The sequence below is a fragment of the Mesoplodon densirostris genome, chromosome 7 (genome assembly GCF_025265405.1).
Source record: "Mesoplodon densirostris isolate mMesDen1 chromosome 7, mMesDen1 primary haplotype, whole genome shotgun sequence".
NCBI classification, from domain to species: Eukaryota; Metazoa; Chordata; class Mammalia; order Artiodactyla; family Ziphiidae; genus Mesoplodon; species Mesoplodon densirostris.
Window position 1 is genome coordinate 49,688,593 of NC_082667.1, and position 26,347 is coordinate 49,714,939.

At 40.9% G+C, this 26,347-nt stretch overlaps 1 protein-coding gene across 11 annotated transcripts in view; it reads left to right on the forward strand.

Annotated features, from left to right (window-relative positions):
- The window catches only part of DLG2 (discs large MAGUK scaffold protein 2), a 1,239,088-nt gene that overhangs the window by 850,976 nt on the left and 361,765 nt on the right, over nucleotides 1-26,347 (forward strand). For all 11 annotated transcript variants that reach the window (XM_060105473.1, XM_060105479.1, XM_060105470.1 and 8 more), the window contains one exon: nucleotides 12,059-12,215. In XM_060105473.1, coding sequence (XP_059961456.1) covers nucleotides 12,059-12,215 — 157 coding nt within the window. The remainder of the gene's footprint in view (nucleotides 1-12,058; nucleotides 12,216-26,347) is intronic.

Sequence of the window (26,347 nt, forward strand, 5' to 3'; positions counted from 1 at the left end):
TGGAACACGGGGTGCAAGGAAGTATGGTGGAGTTAAGCATTAGAGAGGTAGTTGAAGGTCAAATGATGGGGAACTTTGGATATCATGCTTAGAAGTTTAGGCTTTATCCTGAAGGCATACAGATCCCGGGCAGGCTTTTGAGCAAAGGAGTAATATGGTCAGATACGTATTTTATTAGAAAGATGACTGGAAACATTTTCACAGCTTACTTCCCACTGCACCACACAGCCTCTCACTATAGTGGATATTTTGGGAGTTGACTGGAGTGACTTCACACACCTCAGATGTTCAAAGCTGAAGGAACATCCTAATAATGGCCATGAGAAAGCCTTCAGGTTTAAGTAGTCACCTCTTTTTTTTTTAATCCTGTACCCTCTTAAGCCATCTGGTTTAAGGAGAAAAAATTAGCCCATAGCACCCTGCTTCCCTCTGCTGAAAACATCCCAGCTGGCTGAGAGCGTCCTCTGAGACTCCAGCTAAACAAGAGGATGCTGCTACGGATCAGCCACAGCTGGGAGCAAATCAGGCTGGCATCTCCCCAACTGCTCAGCATCCAAAGGTTTTTATAATTAAAAGGCTTTTCATATCACATTACAAGAAAAATAAAACTGCATAAGTGAATGTAGCACATTTCATCCAGGTGATGATAAGAAGACAAAACCTTTTTAGAAGAAGACTGGTCACTCTTTGCTCTTGGCTGCTTTAGCTTATTGTGCACATGTTTCTGACCAAGCACTTGTCCCGTTCCTGGGCTCTTATAACTGTTTGTTTACATGTGGCTCCTCCCACCCCAGGCTCTTTAATGTTTGTATTCACAGTGCCTGACACAATGTCGGTACTCCACAGATGTCTGTCTATTGAAAGTTTGGATACATAAATAAAATAAATACTTTTAAGTGGATAGGTAAGTTTTTTTTAATATGGATATAGATATTATGAGTAACCAGGTTCCATCTTTACTATAGATTCCAATTTAAAATCTAGTATGAAAGCTGAAATTAGTAGACAGCACCTAGTATGTACCAGGTATTGGGGACAAAAATCAAATGACATGTTCCCTGCTCTCAAGCTGATCATTCTAGCTGGAGAGGGAGACAGTTTGCCAACTCAGTGTCATAAGCATTATGATAGATACGTGGAGGAAATGCTAGGGGAGGCGCCCATCACAGCCTCGAATGGGGAGGTTGAAGAGAGTGTCAGGGACAGTTTCCAGAAGATCATGATTCTTGAGCTCAATCCTGAATGAGGAACAAGAGTTAGAACTGTGTTCCACTGTTCACATTTAATAATATAGAATAATGACTACTAATGGGTTCCTAGGCCATCCGAACTCTGGATGATGAATGACAAGAAAATTAGAGCTCCAATCACTTTAGTATGAAAAGTATTCACTTCTTTATAAATTGGCGGTGTGTGCTCATTTATTCAATCATCAGGTGTTTATTGAGCATTCTTCTAGGTATACCGGGGATACCTAGAAATATAAACCACGACACCACACCTTCAATAGATTATAATCTCTCTGGAGGCCACAATGCCCTCATGCATGGAGAAGCTCATGGAAATACAAGGCGTTATGTTCATCAGACCCAAAGTCATTGGCCTAGGCAATAACTATGCAGAAATGAGAGCTGTGGCTCAAAATCTGGGGGAATGGGCCATCATAACGAAGGTGGACCGTGAGCAAGTCTAAAATAAAAGGAAAAATTAAGACAAATGGGAAATATAAGATACATATATATAGGATATTTCAGCATGAGACAACTTGGAAGGACAGAGATGGGACTGAGTGTGGAATATTAAATCAGCTTAAAGTTAACAGAGAATTACTATGAGTCAAGTACCACACTGAACATCATGGAGAAGACAAACATGGAGCAGACACCGCATGTGCCATCAAACTGCGAACAGTACAGTGTCTCACTGGCAGCCTGTAGCTGATCCACAACAGAGACATGTGGGTGTGACCTGTACCATACTTTTATTTATTTTTTATCATTGTCAGCTTAAAATTCTGGAAATTCACATAAAATCTAGATTCTTATCTTTAGAAACTGGAGAATATGGCAATACTAGTCGGTGTTCCTGCTTGGAACACCTGTCCAGAGCTGAGCAGAATCTACCCTTAGAGGGAACATATCCTCAGTTTGTTACAGTCCCTGCTCAGCCTGCTTCACTCATTTATGTCACCTGCCCTATCCCTACGGACTATAGATTTTTCCATCCCAATTAAAATCTAGCAAAAAAGAAAGATATTTGCAAAAAAATTATAACTTGAAGTAGAAGGTAAAGTGAGGTCTAAATCACTGTGGGAATTGAGTCGTTCATTCAGTAACTATTTCCTGAGTTCCTGGTTGTCAGGCATCTTGCTACTGCTGGAGAATTGCTCGTGCCTGAACTCCCAGAGTTCACAGTCTATTGAGGAAGATGGATACATGAGCAAACAATCACTGCACAATGTAATAAGTGCTACAATGTTATGTGTACAAGACACAGTGTGGATCCACGGAGCAAGTGATCGCCTGTGTCTGGAGGGTCAGAGAGTTTGAACTGGGTTTTGAGATGGCCTGAGCCAAGAAATGGAGATATGAAGCAATATGTCAAACTCAAGGAAGCACAGGAGTTTGATATGACTGGAGCATAGGATGGCTGGAGCCAATTAAGCAGGGAACTAAGAGAATCCGGTGTCATTCTAGTGGAATGTGTTTGGAACACTGAAACTAGAATCAAAGAATCTTCAAACTAGGAGACTATCCTAAAAGTCCAAGCCTGAACTAGAGAGAATGGAGAGGTTGCCTGGAAACCATGACGTTCAGAGAGAGGAGAGTACAAGGCAACGTATAATGAAGGACTGAAGTTTGTGGTTCAAATGATAGAAGCCAAGGGCAGTTAAAGTGAATCTTTGAGTGTCAATAATTCTGGAAACTATATTCTGTAAATATATTGTGATATCTTTTTAAAATTCAGGTCCTCCTCTGGCTTATACAGAGTATATTTTAGTTTAGTGTTTTAAATTTCCATTGTGTAAGTTCTCTCTCCATTTAATGGACAAAACACTTAACTTGTAGTAAATTGACTGGCTCTATCAAAACAATGAGATACCAATACATACCCATTATTTGGCAAAAATCTAGAACACCATCAACACCAAATGCTGGTGAAGAATTCTCATTCATTGCTGCCGAGAATGCAAAATAGTACAGCCACTTTGGAAGACAGTTTAGCAGTTTCTCATAAAATTAAACATACTCTTACTGTATGATCCAACAATCATGCTTCTAGTATTTACCCAAATGAATTGAAAATTTATGTCCACACAAAAACTTGCACATGGATGCTTACAGCAGCTGTATTTATAATTGCCAAAACTTGGAAGAAACCAAGATGCCCTTCAGTAGGTGAGTGAATAAATAAACTGTGGTATAGCCAGACCATGGACTATTATTCAGCACTCAAAAGAAATGATCTATCAAGCCGTGAAAAGACATGGAGGAATCTTAAATGCCTATTACCAAGTGAAAGAAGCCAATCTGAAAAGGCTACATACTGTAGGATTCCAACCATGTGACATTCTAGAAAAGGCAAAACTATGGAGACAGTACAAAGATCAATACTGCCAGAGGTTGGGTGGAGAGTAGGATGAATAGGTGGAACACAGGGGATTTTAAGGTCAGTGAAACTACTTTGTATGGTACTATAATGATGGATACATGTTATTATACATTTGTGCAAAGCCACAGAATGGACACCACCAAGAGTGAAGCCTAATGTAAACTATGGACTTTGAGTGATAAGGATGTGTCAGTGTAGGTTCAGCAACTGTAACAAACGTAGCCCTCTGGTGGGGGATATTGAGAGTGAGGAAGGCTATGTGTGTGTGGCAGCAGGATGCTTATGGGAAATCTCTGTACCTTCCTCCTAATTTTGTTTGAACCTAAACTGTGCTAAAAAAACTGTCTCAGAAAAACAGAACTACAATACGACCCAGCAGTCCCAATACTGGGCATATACCCTGAAAAAACCATAATTCAAAAAGAGTCATGTACCACAATGTTCATTGCAGCTCTATTTACCATAGCCAGGACATGAAAGCAACCTAAGTGTCCATCGACAGCTGAATGGATAAAGAAGATGTGGCACATATATACAATGGAATATTACTCAGCCATAAAAGGAAACGAAATTGAGTTATTTGTAGTGAGGTGGATGGACCTAGAGTCTGTCATACAGAGTGAAATAAGTCAGAAAGAGAAGAACAAATACCGTATGCTAACACATATATGGAATCTAAAAAAAAAAAAAAGAAAAAGATTATGAAGAACCTTAGGGCAGGATAGGAATAAAGACTCAGACGTAGAGAATGGACTTGAGGACACGGGGAAGGGGAAGGGCAAGCTGGGATGAAGCGAGAGAGTAGCATGGATATATATACACTACCAAATGTAAACTAGATAGCTAGTGGGAAGCAGCCGCATAGCACAGGGAGATCAGCTCGGTGCTTTGTGACCACCTAGAGGGGTGGGATAGGGAGGGTGGGAGGGAGACACAAGAGGGAGGAGATATGGGGATATATGTATATGTATAGCTGATTCACTTAGTTATACAGCAGAAACTAACACACCATTGTAAAGCAATTATACTCCAATAAAAATGTTAAAAAAAAAGTCTCAGTCATAGAAAAAGAGATCAGATTTGTGGTTATCAGAGGTGAAGGGTGGGAAGGAGAGGGAACTGGATGAAGACAGTCAAAAGGTACAAACTTCCAGTTATAAGATAAATAAGTACTAGGGATCTAATGTTCAACATGATAATTAACACTGCTGTATGTTATATATGAAAGTTGTTAAGAGACTGAATCTTAAGAGTTCTCATTGCAAGGAAAAAATATTTTTTATTTCTTTAATTTTGTATCTATATGAGATGATGGATGTTTACTAAACTTATTGTGATAATCACTTCACGATGTATGCGAGTCAAATCATTGTGGTGCACACCTTAAACCTATACAGTACTGTATGCCAATTATACCTCAATAACACTGGAGGAAAAAAATTTGTCTTGAAAAAGAAGACTAGCTCTGATGTTTACTAGCTGTGTGAACAATAAGCTAGCTTAACAACTAGCTTAAACAAGTTGACTTACCTAAGCATCAGAAAAACAGAACTTCTCACACTACTATACATAAAACAGATAATCAGCAAGGACCTACTGTATAACACAAGGAACTCTACTCAATATTCTGTAATAATCTATATGGGAAAAGAATCTGAAAAAGAATGGATTATATGTATAACTGAATCATTTAGGTGTACACCTATAACTAACAAAACATTGTAAATCAACTATACTCCAATATAAAATAAAAATTAAATTTAAAAAAGTAGAACTTCTAATTTTCCACAGGGTTTTGATCCTCTGACAAGAAAAATATACATTAAAACAGTTTATTTTTAGGGCTTCCCTGGTGGCGCAGTGGTTGAGAGTCCGCCTGCCGATGCAGGGGACGCGGGTTTGTGCCCCGGTCTGGGAAGATCCCACATGCTGCGGAGCGGCTGGGCCCGTGAGCCGTGGCCGCTGAGCCTGCGCGTCCGGAGCCTGTGCTCCGCAACGGGAGAGGCCACAACAGTGAGAGGCCAGCTTACGGAAAAAAAAAAAAAAAAAAAAGTTTATTTTTATTTTTTATTGAAGTATAGTTGATTTACAGTATTATATTAGTTTCAGGTATACAACATAGTTATCCAATGTTTTTATAGATTATACTCCATTTAAAGTTTTTTACAAAATATTGGCTATATTCCCTGTGCTGTATAATATATCCTCGTAGCTTGTTTATTTTATACATAGTAGTTTGTATCTCTTAATCCCATATTCCTATTTTCCCCCCCACTTCCCTCTCCCCACTGGTAACCACTAGTTTGCTCTCTATATCTGTGAGTCTGTTTCTGTTTTGTTATCTTCATTTGTTTGTTTCATTTTTACATGAAAACTCTTTAAAATCTTCCATATAATGTAATGGATTATTAGTATAAGAAGTTTAAATTAGAAAAAGTAAATCATTTGGAGTGTGCTTTGGACATTTTATTTGCATACCAATTTTACAGATTTATTTCTTTGCATTTCTCCCTTTTATTAAAATAAACATCCTAATTTACTTTGATATAAAATTCTATTTTTAAAAAGACATTTAAATCTCAAGAGTTGAGAAGTTTCCAAGTAATTTGGTTTAAAAGACTTGTCCAAGGAAAATAAATAAAAACTACCATCACTCAAGAACGATGTGCTTTATGCACAGGGTCACTAACAAAATGCCCCTGCATGGGTTACATAGATATGGAATGGGGTCTGATGTTTCATAATAATCTTTAAAGCTGTATTCTTTCTGCAGAGAGCATTTTGCATATTAAACATGTAAGGATAATCCTTACTTCCAAAGAAATTTTGTTCTCTCCCATTTTTCTATTAAAATATCAGGCTCCCTCCATAAAGTTTTCATTTTCTCATTTTTGATAGAAACTTGAGTACAAGAAATACTTTCCTCTTAACTTTGCAAGAAGTGCAAATATGATTCAACTTATAGATTTTTGTCTGAGAACCATGAGGGAAAGAGGTAAGACTAGAGAATGCAAGGCAAGCTAGAGAATGAATGCCCCATCTAAAGAGGGCCATGTTCTAGACAACTGTTGCTATGCAATGAGATTAAGAGCCAGTATTCACAGAATGCCTGGTTTTTTTTCATGGAAAGCCATAAATACACATTTTGTGCAAATTTTCCTAATTTTAAATATGAGCAACTAATTCAAAAATTTGTAAACACTGTGGGTCAAATTAAGCCTCCAACTTATCAACTGACAATCTCTGGAATATATCGTACTTTGGACTCTGGGATTTTGAAACAGAAAATGTGTCTTAATTCTGCCTTTGCTACTTACTAAACTCAGTTAAAAACTTGGGCAAGCAGTCTTATTTCACTAATCTAAAAAGTTGTCAAAATAATTTCTTCATCAGGTTGTTTACTTTTCACAATACTTTGTCATAAAATTTTTCAAATATAAAGAAATTTAAAGAATGTTATAATGGACATCCATATACTTGCCATCTAGATTCTGCTTTTAATATTTTACTATACTTGCTCTATTCAATCTATCCAGTCATCAATCCATCTTCCTTTTAGGATCGGTTTCAAAGTAGTTGCAGACATCAGTATACATCCTTCATTAGATTGTTTTGAGGAATAAATGGAATGATGCACAGAAAGCATCCAGCACAATATTTAGCATATAGATAAAGAGTCATAATAGCCCCCTTCCTTCCATCTGTTTATTATCTGTAGCTTGAATGTCATTGGTCCCACTAAGAGTGTGTGTTTTATACTGGGGGAAGAAGGATATTTTTATAATAACTTTTTTGTCAAAAATCCTCTTGGCCCCTACCTTCACAATGTATCTAGAACCTGGACTTCCAGTATCAGCCAAAATAGAGTATCCCCATTCCTCTCTAATCCTCCCTCTTGTTATAAAAGCAAAAACAATTTTAGACATAATAAACACAGCAACACTCTAAAAAGCTGGAAAGAAGTCAGACTGGCTTGGAGAGGAATGACACTGATGTGAGTTCTCTGGATTTTCTTTCTGCTTCCCATATATCCTGGATGGGGCAGTAGAGAAGCCTATACCCTGAAACCACCAACAGGCACAGATAAAGTAGCCTCAAGAAAAGCCTGCTCCCTGTAACCAAAGGACTGGGAAAAGGGTAGACTAATAGTACTGGGAACATTTTAGTAATACTGGCCCTACTCTAGCCAAATACCAAAGAAAAAACTGTCCACTCACCATTGTGGTACCAGTAGACCATGCAGATAGCTAGATTTCTGGCCCCACCAGAGACAGTTAGGAGAAGCAATTATGAGATGGCCCTTCATTTCTTCCACTGGGCTGGTGTCAGTGGTCCAAACAAGAGCTGAACTTCCATCTGCATTCTGCAGCAAAAAGGGAGAATAAGAGGGTATGAGGTGTAGCTGGTTGACACTCCACTTTCAGTGGAAAGCTGAAGTTGCATCTTTATCCAGCAGCAACAAGCTGGAATGAGATTAGCATTCTATTCCCCTACTCCTGGTATTGGCAGGGACCAGCTGGAAGCTGGACTTCCACCCCCTGGCAGTGGCAACAGATAGAAGGAGGAAGAAGGAAGCAGCACTCAGTGGCAAACCATACCTACCAGGGTAGTGTCAGTGGGACTCAGTGGGGGGCTGAACTTCTAGCCCCACCCAGAGGCAAAGAGGCAAAACAAGGTGGTGCTAGTCAACATGCTACTTTCTCTCCACCACTGGTGTCAGTGGGTCCAATGGGACCTGAGCCTCTACCCCCACCAAGTGACAGATAGGTAGAATAAGTCAAATGTTAGCTGGTACCCCACTTTCTCTCCTCCCTGGTGTCACCAGGGCCAAATAGGGAGCTGAATATCCAACTCATTTGGATCTGCATGCTACACCTAAACCAATCCACTACGCAGAAAAGACTAAGATTAGATAGGATCCAGGGCCTCACAACACAACACCCAAAATGTCCAGTACACAATAAAAAAATTGCTTCTCATACCAAAAACTAGGAAAATCTCAACTTGAATGAGAAAAGACAATCAACAAACACTGAGATAACACAGATGTTGGAATTATCTGTCAAGGATTTTAAAGTAGCCAGCATGCTTCAGTGAGCAATTACAAACACACTTGAAATAAATTTTTTAAAGAAAAGGAAGTCTCAGCAAAGGGATAAAAGATATAAAGAAAAACCAAATAGAATGTTAAAGCTTTAAAATAAAATAACCAAAATTTTAAAACTCACTGAATGGGCTCAACAGCAGAATAAATGTGACAGAAGAAAGAATCAGTGAATCTGAAGATAGAAAAACAGGAATTACTCAATCTGAACAGAAAAAGAAAATAGATGGAAATGTATCCACTGTTCGCCACTTCCTCTAATACCACCCTGGTCCAAGGCACTATTATATTTTGCCTAAATATAGCAATAGCCACCTAACTGGTCTCACTTCTTTAAACTCTGCCCCTCAGATCTATTTTATACCAAAGTAATCATTTAAAAATGTAAATCAGATCAAGTAATTCTTCTTCTCACTGGATCCCCATTTCTCTCAGAGTAAAAGTTAAAGTTTTAAAATGGTCTACAAGGCCCTTCAGGATTTATCCCCCATTGCCTCTCTGCCTGTTGTAGTCAGAATTATGAAATGGCCCCATGATCTCCACCTCCTGGTGTTACTCCTACAGTTAAGTTACCTTACATGGAAAAGGGATTTTGCAAATGTAGTTAATATTACTAATCAGTTGATCTTAAGGTGAAGAATTATCTGGGTGGGCCTAACCTAATCACATGACCCTTTGAAAAGCAGAGAGTTAAATCCAGCTAATTGCAGAAAAACAAGCCAGAGAGATTCCAGATATGAAAAGGATTCAATGTACCATTTCTGGCTTGAAGATAGAGAGGGCCGCATGGGAAGAAAAATGTGTGGCCTCTAGAAGCTGAGAGAGACCTCCAACCGGCAGCCAGCAAGAAAACAGGGACCTCAGTCTTTGTTAAGACTAATGGTTAATTTTATATGTCAACTTGACTGGGCCACAGGGTGCCCAGATATTTAGTTAAACATTATTCTAGGTGTGTCTGTGAGGAAGTTTCTGGATGAGACTAACATTTGAATTAGTGTACTGAGTAAAGCTGATTGTCCTCTCTCGTATGGGTAGCCCCATCCAACCCGTCCAAGGCCTGAATAAAACCAAAGTTTGGGTAAGAGAGAATCTGCTCTTTCTTTCTTTCTTTGAGGTGGGTCATTGGTCTTCTCCTAACTTTGGACTGAAACTTTAGCTAGAAGTTATACCATTGGCCCTCCTGGGTCTCCAGCTTGCCAACTATAGATCCTGGAACTTCTCAGCATTCATGACTGCATGAGCCAATTCCTTATGATAAAATATATGTAATACAGTCCTACAACCACAAGAAACTGAATTCCGCCAACAACCTAACTAAATATGGAACTGGATTTTTCCCCAGAGCTTCCCAATAAAGTTTGGCCTGGCTGACACCTTGATAACAACCTTAAGAAATCCTAGGCAGACAACCTAGACAAGCCCACCCAGACTTCTGACCTACAGAACTGTGAGATAATAGTGGGTGTTGGTTTAAACTACTAAGTTTGTGGTAATTTGTTACTCATTAATAGAAAACGAGTACACTGAGTTCATCTTTTACCATTCTCATTCCCTTGTTCACTCATTCAGCCACGCTGGCCTCGTAGCTCTTCCTTGACAACACCAGGCACCCTCCCACCTTAGGGCCTCTATTCTTTCTGGCTGGAATGTTTCCTTCAGATATCATATGACTAGTTTTCTCATCCCTTCAGTCTTTCCTCAACTGTCACCTTCTCAATAAATCCTGCCCAGGCCCATCCCTGAAAGCACCTATCCTTTTTACACTGCTCTGCTTTTTCTTTTTCTCAAAATATTTATTGCTTTCTAACACACTATATAACAAACTTATTTATTGCATCTATTTCTTTTTAGTGGTCTACCCCCATCAGAATGTATGCTTAGAATAGTAGGGATTTTTGTTTTGCTTACAAACTTTCCAAGTAGCTGGAACAGTTCCTGACATAGTAGGTGCTTACAAAGTATTTGCAGAAGAAAATGAATTAACTCTTAATACATAGCATTATTACATATTACTTATAGTCCAAGCTCTGATGTGCATTATAAATCCTTCCTCATAATAAGGTTAAATATAGATATAATGCATCTCTTTGTGCAAGGAAATGTGATAGCAAAGAACAAGATCTGTGTAATCATTAGTATAAAAATATATTGCATGGCTCTTTGCCATTCTTACATCATTAAGAGCAGGAAAATAGAAGAGGAACCTTTAATGATTGGAACTGAGATATCTGGGAGAGGAGGGTGGGTGATACAAAAAGCACCTTGGTCAAACCTAAGGCTTGCAGAATACATTTTTTGAAACTACTGATAGAGAAAATTCAACTAGATGACTTCTAAGATCCTTTACAATTCTACATTCCATATTTCTCCAGCTTCTACACAAACTCAATGAACTGTTGCCTTAAGATTTCATCTCTCATCCTTTTATTGATGACCATCAAATCTGAATTTGCAGTCCTCTCTGAGAACCTAAATTCCTATCCTTTGTCTCTAACTGCTTCTGCACATCTCCACAAGGATGTCCCACTAGTACCTGGAACTGAGCATTTCAAAATCATACTCATCCTCATGACCTACCTACCCCTCTTCTGCCAATTACTTAGATGTTCTTCCTTCCTCCTCCAATACCTGAATCAATCTCTGGACCCTCTGTTCCTCCCTTCAAATTACCTCTCTCATGTTACCCTTTCTTTTCATTATCACTGCCATCACTTTTGGGTAGGCTGCCCCTTCCACAAACGTGGATTACTTGGACAACATCCTCACTGGTTTTCCTGTCTCCCATCATATCTGTGCTTCCAACTCCATCAATCATATTATGGTCATTTGTTAATCTTCCTGAAATGGATTTAAATATTCTTCATGCCTCAGAATCTTCCAGTGAGTCCCCACTGCTTACAGAGTAAATTTTAATTAACAGTCAAACAGACAACAAACCCACAGGCTGGCATGTTAAGATCTTTCATGGTCTGACCTATTCAGTCTAGTCTCTTGTCCCCCAAATTCTCTCCCTCTTTTTGGATACATCCATCCTACTGAATACTACTCTGGTGCTCATTACAAGAACAGATGTTTTAAACAAAGGAAACTTGTAAGTCTAGTTGAAGAAAATGTTTTGGAATTAAGGAATAAATTTGCATGGCATTTTGGCATTTGTTACAGTGAGGAGTTCAGACATCTGCCCTGATATTAGCATCTTTTTGATATGCAAATTTATCATAATTGGGGAAGCCATTTTCACAGGTAATTAATTGCTGGTGTCATATAACCTGGTGAAAGTAAAAGCAATGTAAATCTTGAGTGGGCCACCCTATGAACTGTGCTCTCCACTTGTTTCTACAGGGAGCCCCGCAAGGTGGTCCTGCACAAAGGCTCCACTGGCCTGGGCTTCAACATCGTGGGCGGGGAAGATGGAGAAGGTATTTTTGTATCCTTCATTCTGGCTGGTGGACCAGCAGACCTGAGTGGGGAGCTCCAGAGAGGAGACCAGATCCTATCTGTGAGTATTTCTTCTTAATCTTTATTCCCTCCATGTCTGACACCATTTGAGAGAAAGTCACTCCCAGTTATAACTCCAAAAGCACCTTAATTACAAAGGAAAAGTGGAGGAGAGCATTATGGCTTCAGGTGCATGTTGTAATTTAAATGGTGTTCAGGTGTTTGAAGCATGTTACTTCCCTCAGATATAGGTAAAGGCGCTAGTGTTCTCATTTAGATTTTCTGAGACATATTTGCATCCAATAGAACACTGAGAAGCATGCATTCTTTAGGTATATTACTTATTTTTCAAAATGCCAAATTTCTTTCAAAATCCATCACTATACTCTAAAAACTGTATCTTTATGATGTATATAGTTTGTTGCATATAACTGTGTAAGAATAATGTATAAAATAGTGCTATATACAATTTGGTGACATTGATAAGTGGTAGCAGCATGACCATTTACCTAAATACAAAAATTACTAGAAATGAGTTAATAAGCACTTATTTACCAGGCATCTTATGAAAGTAATTTTTAATTCCCACAATCACCCTGAAAGGTACTGCCCCATGTCCAGATGAAAAGAATAAGGCTCAGAGAGGTTAAATAACTTGTCAGAGTTAACCTAACTAAAGAGTCAGAGCTGGGATTTAAATATTCAGTTTTAATGCCCACCACCTACCTCCCCTCATCCCTCCCTCCTTCCTTCCTGCCATCCATCTTTCCTTCCATCGTGCTTTCCCTCCATCGTGCTTTCCCTCCTCCTTTCTTCTCCAAGTCCTTTCTTCTATTTGAGTATCTACTGACTGCTTCTTTCTACTACATCAAGCTACCTCCCTGGCATAAACTCTATAAGTAGTTAAATCCATTGTGAGTGTTCATGCCCTTACTGCAGTTTTGGCAATCATGCAAATAATAATAGAGAATTACGTAAGGAGCCCAGTTCTATGGCTGAGGTTATCGTTCACAACTCAATGAAGCATTTAGTTTGTGGTTTTGATTGTATACTTAGAAAAATTTGCTTTTGCTTTATAGCTAGAATTTTCCAAGTGACCTTATATTTGTTAACCATCACTCCAACTCCTACCCATACACACATGATTTACCTGTATAATGTAGTCAGTTGACCTAAGCAAAGTGTCCAGTGGTCTGCATGCATGGCCCTGCCTTATGTGTTTCTGTGGTTCTCCCACACATGCAGGTTCCTTCTCACTCATCAATGAGCAGATGTCTGGAAAGACTGAGTATGGGATAAATAGGGTAGGTCCCACGCCAGGCCTTTGTTCTGTCACCCAATGTCATGCCTTCAACTACTTCGCCCCACCTACTTCTTCTATACTTAAATGATATATATAAGATATAACTTAAAAGGTTTAATAAGCTATTAAACCTCATCGCCCATATTTATTTACACACCTGTCTTTCGCTACAAAGTTACAAAAAACTCCCTGAAAGCAAATTCTGTATTGTTTTAATGATTTTGTATCCTCAACATTTAGCACAGTGCCTGACACAGAGCAGTCTCTCAAAAAACGTTTATTGATGAAAAAGTATTGAATTAAAAGTAGTGATGCCTTAAAAAGTCACTATAGGGACTTCCCTGGCAGTCCAGTGGTTAAGACTTTGGCTTCCAATGCAGAGGGTGCAGGTTCAATCCCTGGTCAGGGAGCTAAGATCCCACATGCCTCGAGGCCAAAAAACGAAAACATAAAGCAGAAGCAATATTGTAACAAATTCAATAAAAGACTTTAAAAATGGTCCACATCAAAAGAAAAAAAAAACTTAAAAAAAAAAAAAAAGAAAGTCACTATAACCCGGGAGACTGACTCTAAAATACTTTCTAGAACATACTTCCTCCTCCTGGCTCAAAATCTGTAGACTGGGGACATCCCTGGCCGTCCAGCAGTTAAGACTTCCACAGCAGGGGGTGCAGGTTCAATACCTGGTCCAGGAACTAAGATCCCATACACCGCAACGTGCAGCGAAAAAAAAAAAACTGTAGACTGGGGGACCACTCTGTCATTTCATCACAATCAGCATTCACATTGTCATAGCGCTTTCCCAGACACAAAGCACTTTCACATACATTGATTCTGGGAATCTTCAAAGAAATCTTAAGTGTCAGGATATGTTATTATTACTCTCACTTTCCATATCAGGGGAAGGGGATTCAGAATGGCTAAATGATTTGTCCAAAGCTCCACATCTACTGACTATGACTTTGGACTCAAAAGCAGGTCTCTTGGGGCTTCCCTGGTGGTGCAGTGGTTGAGAGTCCACCTGCCGATGCAGGGGACACGGGTTCGTGCCCCGGTCTGGGAAGATCCCACATGCCGCGGAGCGGCTGGGCCCGTGAGCCATGGCCGCTGAGCCTGCGCGTCCGGAGCCTGTGCTCTGCAACGGGAGAGGCCCGCGTACCAAAAAAAAAAAAAGCACGTCTCTTGACCCAAAATCAGTATTCTTTCTCCTCACAGCACAATCTCTCTTCAAAACCTTGACAACGGTCTCATTCAGCAACGTCTTTGTACACATTGCTCTGTGTGCACACCACGTTCAGGAACACACAGAACTATATAACAAGCTAATATTTACATGGTGCTTTGAGTCAGACACGGTTACAGCTAATTTAATCTTATAACAACACTGTGCCTTATTATGCTCATTTGAAGGATGAATAAACTGAGGCACAGAGAGGATATTAGACTTTTTAACTCTGTTTAAATGAGAAATCCACTAAGCCATGGGTTTTCTTTGTTTTAACCTCTATGTGTGTGGTAGAAAAAGAGATGGGCCAATAACCTTCTTATGGCTCAACAAAGAAAACTCCCAAGTATTTCTGCTTTTAGAAGTAGATGTATCCATTTAAATATTATTGCCAGGACCACAGAGTAAGCAAGGCAAACAATCAGAATTACAGTCTTCTTAGAGATTACAATTCAGAGAACATAAAAATCTCTGAAGTTCAAATATCATATCCGTCTTTTAAGTAAAACATTTGCAAAAATTGTTCAACAATGACAATATCATCTGCTTTTTGCAATTGAAAAGAAAAAGGGAACATTTCTCCTTTTTAGCTTGTAAAAATTTATAAAAACTGTGGCTAGAAAGTGTCTAGTTTAAAGGCTCAGTATTGGAATTTCATTGGTTTAACACTGCAGGGAAAGAATAAACAGGCTTGAGAAGCTCAAACATTATTACAATATGGAAAGAAAAATGACAGAATAGAATTATTAACAATGGGATATGGAGGATAATATTTTGCACCTACAGCTTGCACTGGACATGTAAGGACAAGTTATAACTTCCTGGAAAACACAAGAACAAAAACTCTAAACAAAAATTGAATACAGGGACTTCCCTGGCAGCACAGTGGTTAAGAATCTGCCTGCCAATGCGGGGGACACGGGTTCAAGCCCTGGTCTGGGAAGATCCCACATGCCGCGGAGCAACTAAGCCCGTGCACCACAACTACTGATGCCCATACACTGTAGGGGCCACATGCCGCAACTGCTGAGCCCACGTGCTGCAACTACTGAAGCCCATGCACCTAGAGCCCATGCTCTACAACAAGAGAAGCCACCACAATGAGAAGCCCATGCACCACAATGCAGAGTAGCCCCCTCTCGCTGCAACTAAAAAAAAAAGAAAGCCCGTGTATAGCAACGAAGACCCAACACAGCCATAAATAAGTAAATTAATTTAAATAAATAAATAAATTCAATACATAGATTTCTAAGTCATGTAAGATTAATTTGCAAAGAAGTTATGCTATGCTAACAATAGCACAGTAAGTTTAGAGAAATAGAATCCCCAGGAAAGAGAGCTGGAGGGTAGATCGCTGGTCTCAATTGGTCTCCATAAAGAAGGAAATTGTATAATAGACAGTTACCTTTCTAATTAGGGATATAATGTCCATTCCTATTTCCCAGAATTTTCTCCCATATAGACTATAGAACCTTTTATTTTTTTATTTTATTTTACTTTTTTTTGCGGTACACGGGCCTCTCACTGCTGTGGCCTCTCCCGCTGTGGAGCACAGGCTCCGGATGTGCAGGCCCAGCAGCCATGGCTCATGGGCCCAGCCACTCCGCGGCATGTGGGATCCTCCCGGACCGGGGCACGAACCCACATCCCCTGCATTGGCAGGCGGACTCTCAACCACTGCACCACCAGGGAAGCCCTATAGAACCTTTTTAGATATTTTATTAATGGTTTACTATGTGCCAGGTTCTGTACTAGGAATTGAAATCTCAAAGATGAATGAGATAAATAGACTAATCTCAAAATGCTTACTGCCTAAAAGCAGATCCACTTGTCCTTCGGTATCCACGAGGGACTGGTTCCAGGACACCCCACTGATAACAAAATCCACTATGCCCAAGTCACTTATATAAAATGGCATAGCACAATGTATACAGTCGGCCCTCCGTATCAACAGGTTTTGCATCCGTGCATTCAATGAACTGCAAATCCAAGGCCAACTGTATATCAATGCGTCTAACATAGGTAGAGACAGAGATGGCAAACTGAGGAAAGAGAAGAAAGCACTTAGAACAGAGCATGTCACACTCTAAGTACTCAATCAATACTATTACTACTAACTACTCTGCCTTAAGAATGTGTCTGATTTTTTTAAAGTGTGTCAGATAACCATGTCTAAGGAAAGCCTCTTTTAGATAGTTGGAGCCATTCCTTCTTTGGGGCAGGGCTTGGACTAGATGAGCATTTCCCAAAGTGAGTTCACAGGATATTGGAACAGCAGGATTGCATTAGGTTGCTGCTGAGAGAAAGGGTTCCCTAGTGAGCAGGTTTCTTCACTGAAGGGCTTTTCAAAAACATCTGTTTACCAGTGTACATTGGGAATCTCCTTAGAGGCAGATAAAGTATATGGTTTTTCCCAAACGTATTTGACCACGAAACCATTACATAAGGAGCACCTCATAGAACCCCAGTAGTGGGAAATGCTTGAGTAGATATGTTTATAGTTCCCATAATTGACTGTTTTCCGACAAGATAGTCACACTCGCCTATACAGAAAAGGCAACTAGCCTTTTACTATGTTTTAAGATTATGGGCGCCATCTAGTGTTCATATATTGTCTAAACACTTTGCATTGCAACCTGAAGATGGAGGATTCCCAGGCGCCATTGCAAGGATTTATCCTGCACTTCCCCCTCCCCACCAGAGCTATAGAACTAAAGTAGTTAAGATGCTGAAAAAAATCGTCACCTGAGGCCACATTCCATACACGTATTGTGAGTGATCTTTTCTCTCCAGTTTCTCCTTTATGTATTCTATCTCTCAGGGATTTATTATAGAAAGTCTTATCCAATAATTGAACCATCTCCTTGAGGTATTTGTGGAGAAGAATTTAGGGCATTCAGCATGCAATCATGTTGACTAGTACAGTAGCCTCCTCAGGCATTCTTTCTGCAGAGGGAAAGATAGAAATGCTTCTGTTATTATTTGTTTCAGTGCTTTGTTATGAAAAAATGTATATATATGGAGCAGAGCATGCAGAAGCAATACCACTACAAAGAGATCCTTTTCTGTCTCACCAAGCAGTTTTAGTCTGTTCAATCCTCAGGAGTCTAAAAAAGATCACCCTAGCTGACCCTGCAAACTCCAAAACTCGCTTTTTTTTTTTTTTTTTTTTTTTTTTTTTTTTGCGGTACGCGGGCCTCTCACTGTTGTGGCCTCTCCCGTTGCGGAGCACAGGCTCCGGACGCGCAGGCTCAGCGGCCATGGCTCACGGACCCAGCCGCTCCGGGGCACGTGGGATCCTCCCGGACCGGGGCACGAACCCGTGTTCCCTGAATCGGCAGGCGGACTCTCAACCACTGCGCCACCAGGGAAGCCCCAGAACTCACTGTTGATGGACTTTAAGTATTTAACTCACTCTGTTCCAAGATACGTAGTCGGGAATATGTGTGGCCAGAAGTGAAATGTTGCAGCCGTTGCAGTGAAGGTAGAATAGGTAATTGTGAATTTTCAAACTGAAATTGAAATTGCATTGTGATTTGGAAGGAGTGAAAATAAGTCACAGTTCATCTGGGTGTTTCACTAATTCTCAGGTTTCCTTCCTATCTTCATGTTTAGAGCCATGCAGAAGGGAAGGGCTTTCTTTGTTAGATCCTTACTGTCAAGTTACTCAACTGGAATTCGAGCACTATATAAACTCTTCACCATCCTGGGGTACTGGTAAAGCCACCCTTATATTTTTACCTCAAATGACAACTCTTAATCCTTTCCAGTGAAATCCAGCCCTCCTCCTGCCCACCCCACCCCACAAAGTCCCAAATTATTATTTTTTTAATTAATGTATTTATTTATTTTTCGGGGGCTGTGTTGGGTCTTCGTTTCTGTGGGAGGGCTTTCTCTAGTTGCAGCGAGCAGGGGCCACTCTTCATTGCAGTGCGCAGGCCTCTCATTGTTGTGGCCTCTCGTTGCGGAGCACAGTCTCCAGACGCGCAGGCTCAGTAGTTGTGGCTCACGGGCCCAGTTGCTCCGCGGCATGTGGGGTCTTCCCAGACCAGGGCTCAAACCCGTGTCCCCTGCATTGGCAGGCAGATTCTCAACCACTGAGCCACCGGGGAAGCCCCCCAAATTATTTCTTTAATTCCCTGAAGTGGTCCTCTTAAAAGCTTACCAACCCCATCCCTTCCAGTGACCATGCCATATGGGCCATGTCCTTCCTCTCCAGCTCTGTCCCCAGCCCCATGGAGGATTCTTGTTTTCATTGTTTTCAGTGCTCAAGGGTTTCTGTTTAAGGAATTGTTTCTCAGTGTTCCTGAAACCTGCCTTCCAGAGAGGCTCTGAGGACTGTGCAGAGGTGAGGACAAGAGCCGTCTCCCCACTCTGTGTTGCTTTGTTACCTTGTTTCCAAAAGCACAACAGCTTAAGCTAGAAATCTTACAAAGTCTCTCACCTAATCAGCACATTTAGTTTCTCTCCTCTCATCCTCAACACTTGGAGTCACTCAAACCCCAGCAAAACCTCCACCCTTCCCCCAGGGACAAGCATCAGTCCCAGCTCTGGTTATCCTGGCCAGAGAGTGGGTTTTTTGTTGTTTTTTTGTTTGTTTGTTTGTTTTCTGGTTGAGCTCCACCTACTCCACCTCTCCCAACAAAAGAAGAGCAAAAAGACTCACAGACCAACACAAGTTTAAACACAACAGTATATATTTCCAAACTGAGATGATTTAACATCTGCATTTGGGTTAATGGGGATTTTACAGCTTCCCCAAAGAAAATGGGTAGACCTGTCCTTTGTAACCAAGGGCCTGTCATAATTTTGCTCAAAGAAACAGTATTTGCTGAAGGGAATACTGAACACCTTTAGCTTAAAAGACATTAGACAGGTCAGGGGTTGGGGGTAATAAATTGGGAATTTGGAATTAACAGATACACACTACTAAATATAAAATAGATAAACAACAAAGACCTATTTTAGAGCACAGGGAACTATATTCAATATCTTGTAATAACCTATAACAGAAAAGAATCTGAAAAATATATATATGTATACATAAAATTGAATCACTGCTGTACACTTGAAACATTGTAAATCAACTATAGTTCAATTTTTTAAAAAAGACATTAGACAATATACAATTTTTGTGTGTCCCCACATTGCCCCCTGCTTCTCATCAAGGTTTCGGAAAACTCAGGGTCCTGTATCAGCCAGGGCACCCTATTAAACAACTTGTAAGTGACATCTAACCAAGTGGAATTGATGATGTTTTTGAAAAGATGAAGACTTCTTGCCTTAACCCTGACCAGTTAAATTCAGGTTTCTGGCCCAGAAACCATGTGGAGGCTGCCTCCCCAAACCTCTGTGCCTGGTCCAGGCATTGGTCTCTCCACTGACCCCCATTTTGTCTAGATTCACTGAGTCTTCTGGCTCTGGCACTCGCCTCTCAATTTTGAAGCCCACTCAGACGTCTCCCCACCTTACTGGATTTGTCTTCCTGCCCAACTCAGAGCCCACACCTCAAATAAACACAGTGAAGTATGGCCAGTGAACAGACTTTTCCTCAGCCTCAGCTTCACAGCCCCACCATCGAGGCTGACCCCTGGCCCGCTCACCAGAGGGCAGGGATTCAGCAGGGCCTACTGCAGCCCTATAAATCCTTTTTTCATATAGACTGTCCAGGATACACACACACATCCCCCATCACATACAAACTTGCAGACTTTGGGAAGAGTGAGCCTTTCAAAAAGCATATGTGATCATGTTGTTTCTCCCCTTAAACTTTCAGTGGTTTTCTGTTGTTGTGAAGATAAAATCCAAAATTCTTAATATGGCCTACAAAATTTCACAGGGTCTGGCCCTTGCTGACCTCGCTGGCCTCTTCCCTACTCTCACTTTCACCCCGACCACCCTGGTTTTTTCTTTCCCTCCTGTCATGTTCAAAATATTTAGCCACTTGGCACATACAACTTCACAGCAGCCCATACGATGAAGGACCACAGTGCCCCAGCTGCCGGATTGTGGGGAGATGGGGTCCTCTAGGCATCACAGTTGTGGGTCACTCAAGAGGGCTCAGGACAGCACTTCTCTACAGACAATCCACACAGAAGTGTTTCCTTGTTTTAACAAAAGGAATGGCCGGGTTGATACATGTGGGACTTCTTCCACGGGCCTGTGCATGTACGGAATTTTCTCTGCAGAGGAACTTAAAGTGAACCCAAGGCCTTCTAATACCTAAAAGGGACCAGAGAACTCATGGAGTGCCCCAGGCTACACTTAAGAAGCATCCCTATTTTCTGACATAGAATCTGGCTGGTAATACCTGTCAAATGAATAAATTCAATAAACTTTATGCAAATAGTAGGGAAGCAAATGTAACATGTTATTTTCTGGTACATTTCTTAAGTACTGCTTATTCAATGTCATTAGCACTATATATATATATATATATATATTTCACAACTTGTAGACATGCTGCAAAACTAGTACATCGGGAAACATGTAAAGTCAGACCTCTAATAGATAACCCACAGGACAACTACTCAAGGACTCAGCTTTAAGCAGCCTTCAAAAGTCTGAAATTCAGTTCAGTGATACCAATTCCAGCTTTTCTCAAAGTGATATTTCTATATAACACCAGATCTGTGAAATGCTCTATGAAAAAAGAAAGGTTCATGATCAAATAAAGGATCTGAGAATCTCTACAGCAATAAAGAAATGCTGTTAAAGCATTTTCTAACCTTACTTAACTAAACAATCTTTTTCCCCCTGGAATATGAGTTACTACCTAACTGGACATACTTTTAGAAATTCTGCCTTAAACTAAACTCCGGAAAAACGCATGCAGGTGTTTTATTTGGGAGAAGTAACATTTTCACATTAAAATATCACTTGCACAGCTCAGGGGATGGGGTAGGGAGAGCGCAAACCAAAAACCTAAGACAGAGGAACTATCCTCCTCAATCTAGAAAGATCTTCCTCAAACAGTAGTGCAAATGAGAGGGGGCACATGGAACATTAGATAAGGGGTATTCTGTACATACAATTTATTAACTTATTTGCATAAAACCAATCCACAGACATTTCCTAAGCATCCACTAAGCAGCAAAAACTACTAGGCAAAAAAAAATAATTGTGTCCTTAGCAAACATATAGCCTCACAAGGGGAGACAGACACATAAATAGGTTATTTCCACAATAACATGGAAAGTGTTAGTGGTAAATTCAGGGGATCACATGGGCACAAAGGAGAGGCCGTCATTAGCCCAGCCTGGGAAATGTGGGAAGGCTTCTGGAGGAAAAGCTTCCCAAAAAAGACTCCGAGGAAGCAGGAACAGTGGAGAATTAGGAAGAAAATGCTTCATATTTTGGAGTATCTGCTTAGCACCAAGTATTATGATTTCACTGAATCCTAACAATAACCTTGTTGGGTTGAAGGCTCAGAGAAATTCAGTAATTTGCCCAAAATCACACAGATAATCAGCAATGACAGTGGCATTTGAATGACCATTGCTTCTGATTTCAAAGCTATGCTCTTTCTGCAATGCCAGCCTTCAGAAAGAAAATTTAACTTGGCAGTTTGCTTATGTCTAAGGCTGTCTGCACTCTAAGTCCAATTAGTGAGAAAAACATAAATGCCTGAAATAATAAACTATTTACAAGGAGAAATATGAGCCACCATAGGAAGCCATCATACACAGAGATTCTAAAATTGAGGAGACTTAAAAGCAACACGTAGATCCTCCAAAGCTTCCCCTGAGGGCAGGGACTGTGTTTTAGCATCTCTGCGTCCCACTGATTAATACAGAACCCAGCTACCCAGCAAATGTTAATGAATGAATGAAAGAAGACATTCATTCATTAACTTCTCTAAAGACAGCTAGGAATCCTAGGAATCCTCTCAGTTGTACTCATCTGAACTCTTGGCCTAAAGAACCGCTCTCTCCTGAAGACTCAGAACGTCTTAGTGCTTTTAGCTTTCTGGCCAACAGAATGTATTTTCCAAATCAGACAGATTCTTTCCTAATTGTCTAGTAGGAACTCCCACAGATCAGACAAATATTAAATATTCTATTACATACTAAATGCTAAATACATGATGTTTGCTTAAAACTCTGTTTATAATATATACTCTTCTTCCAAAAAGATGTTTAGGTGATAAAGAGTTCCTATACAAGTCTCGAAGGGTGAACTAAGACTCAATCCTGAGTCTTTTCCACATAAACATTGAAAACGCTCTATCGGGCTTCCCTGGTGGCGCAGTGGTTGAGAGTCCGCCTGCAGATGCAGGGAACACGGGTTCGTGCCCCGGTCTGGGAGGATCCCAAATGCCGCAGAGCGGCTGGGCCCGTGAGCCATGGCCGCTGAGCCTGCGTGTCCGGAGCCTGTGCTCCACAACGGGAGAGGCCACAACAGTGAGAGGCCCGCGTACCGCAAAAAAAAAAAAAAAAAAAAAGAAAAGAAAATCCTCTATCACAGGTGACCCCTGATAAAGGGGAATCCTTGCAGAGACATCTCAGGTTGAGGAAGGAGTGATCCTCGTCTGCAAGCAGACTGATTTTTAGCTCCTATTTGGTTTTGCCTCTAACCTATTTTGCTAGTTAAGCCCTCATAACCCTTACATTCGCATCACCATTTCTATGTATCAAGTCCCTTCCTATGAATGTTATCTCATTTGATTCTCATAGCATCCAGGATAGGTAGGAAGATGATCACCTTGCCATTTTATACAGGAGGAAACTGAAGAGTTCAGTGATTTTCTAACTTAAAGCCTGTTAGCCACCAGGCATAGGTCTCCTTCTATCACAATCAGCTTCCTTGCTTATAATGCTGACTATTCTAGTGATGTGCCTGATGGGAGCTTGGATGCTGGATTTACCTGCCAGAGTTCTGAACTCCAGACAACAGATATCTGGGTGACTTAAATGAAAAGAAATTTATTAGAGAAATAACAGATAGCTCACTGAATCCCAGGAAGGCTGGGGAACCAAGCTCAGAAGCCAGGAAGGAAATTCTGCTGAAGTCAGTCTTTTAAGGATGCTGCTCTCGAGGTCATTACCACAGGCCACTTACAACCAGGCCACACTGCTGGAGGTGCTGTGAAAAAAATCTCTCTCTCTCCATGTATCTTACACCTTAATGTGGTGATTCTAAGTTCCCAGCAGGAATATCTGCTTGGCCTGCCCTCACTCTAGCTGTGCCCTTCCACCTTTCTAAATGGGGGATAAGGCTGTGCCTCCCGCCTGTCTTGCATTGCCCCCTAAAAAGAAGGCTATTTGGGCACTGAGCAGCTAAATGATAAACGTCCATTAGAGATCATTTGGCTCACTGAATTCTATATGAGGAATTGTTTAGATCTAAGATCTTGAGACTCATAATAGTTTCTGAAACAGTAGAAATGATTTCCAGAGAGAGGCCTCCTTTGGGAAGGGCCTCAGCCTGCATTTGTGCAGCTGGCAGTGCCTTCCCTAACTGTGCTCATCTAAGCATGCCAACAAGAGATTCAGGCAAGGACAGGATATCAACTCTGCCAGTGTCGGTGGACCGTGAAGACTTCTTTCTAATGGTGATTTTCTGTTTCCAGCACGTTGTGTCCCAAAGTAATTAAAAATGTCTTCCTGAGATTAAGGGATTTACAGACCAATGTACCTTGTCTTAAAAAGTCCCTATTGCTCTATTAAAGAGCTACAGACACCTTCTAATAAATGAAGAAATAAATCCTCAGTTCTTTTGTAGTGAATCCACATTTTGGTCTTTGAGAAAGATGAGAATCAAATCAAGTAGAGCATGGTGTCCAGTTCGATTATTCTTACTTTGGTTGGGAAAGAAAAAACAGAGAAAATTATAGAGAAAATATATAAGGAAAATATATGTAGTCCTACCCTGGACAAGACACAGTGCCATGGGTTAGAGGTATAGTGGTGAAGATGATAGGCCCCATTCTTACCCTCGTGGAGTTTGCAAATTTGAGTTCTAAATGTGCTACCAAAGGGGAGCCACAGGTGCTGGGGAGCGCACACGGGGGACCTCACCTAGACCAGGGGACCAGAAAGATGTCTCTGAAGAAGTGATATCTTACCTCAGCCTTGAAAGATGTAGAAAGGATAGCCAGACCAGGGGGGCTGGGCAAGGAAGGAAAAGTGAAGCCAGAGATCAGCCTGTCCACTGGCCCAGAAGCCAGGGAAAGCGCACTATGTGTAAGGTGGTTTGGATCTAGAGAGTAAGAGGGAATTTAAAGAGAGGTGAGATTAGAGAGGAAGGAGGCACCTCATTCACCTTCTAAGGCCTTAAAAGGGAATGAAGATTAAAGGGAAGCAGAAAACTGTGGAAAGGTTTTAAGCAGGGTAAAGGTTCTGGTCACCAATTTCCACCTGCAGATATGTGTATGGGTGGGAGCGGGCGTTCCCCACCCCACAAGCAATTTTTTTTACACCAACCCCACTCTACTACTTCAGAAGCAAGTTGCAAGTCTAGGTTGTCACCTGTGTATCTGACCATCTGATGGTCAGAAGATTGTAGATTGAAGATTCCAACGACCCGTTCCTTGGGTTAATTTGCTAGAACGGCTCACGGAACTCAGAGAAACATTTTACTGACTAGATCGCCAGTTTATTATAAAAGGCTATAGCGCAGGGAAAGCCAGATGGAAGAGATGCACAGGGCAAGGCGTGGGGAAACACGCAGAGCTTCCATGCCCTCTCCAGGCACAGCACTCCCCGCATGTTCAACCACCCTGAACTCTCCAAATCCTCTCTTTTTAACTTTTCATCGAGGCCCCATTACGTAGGCATAATTGACTATATCTCCAGCCGTGGGTGATTAACTCATCCTCTAGTTCCTCTCCTCTCCCAGGAGGACTTGGGGGTTAGGACTGAAAGTTCCAACGTGGTTGGTTCTCCTGGCAACCAGCCCCCACCCTTAGGTGGACTCCTAAAGTCACCTCATTAACATAAAAAAAGACACCTTTGTCTCTCTGCCCTCACTTTGGAAAATTCCAAGGGTTTTAGGAGCTCTGTGCCAGAAACAGAAACAAAGACCAAATGTATATTTCTTATAATAAATCACAGTATCACACAGGGAAATAGCACGATTAGAGTTGATAGAATTTGTAAGGCTGGTGTGGAAGGTGAAAAAAATTAACTAACTTAGAAGTCAGGCAGACCTAGGGTCCACTTTTTACTAACTGTGGCCTTGATCAAGTTATTTAAATTGTCTGAGTCTCAGAATTTTACCCTGTAGGATAATAGAAGTCAGAACGGGTGAAGTACTTCCCACCTAGGAAGTGCACAATAAATCTCTCTTACCCCTTCTCCCTTCTCACACTAAGTTCAGTCATTTCTCCAGGATTGACCACAAGAGGCCTGCTGAATTAGTCTCTTGGGAGAATCCAGGAAAGATTTCCAGGCAAATTAATAGTGGGTTGTATTTTGAAGACAAAGAGGAATTAGTCATTTGAAGAGAAAACCATCTATTCCCAATCACAAGCAATCCTAGCTGTAGTTAAGCTGAGGGTTTCCACTGCAATGCCCAGGCCACATTCTTCCTACCCCGACTTGCTTTACTTAATATCATCTCCTTGGGCTTCCCTGGTGGTGCAGTGGTTGAGAATCTGCCTGCTAATGCAGGGGACAAGGGTTTGAGCCCTGGTCTGGGAAGATCCCACATGCCACGGAGCAAC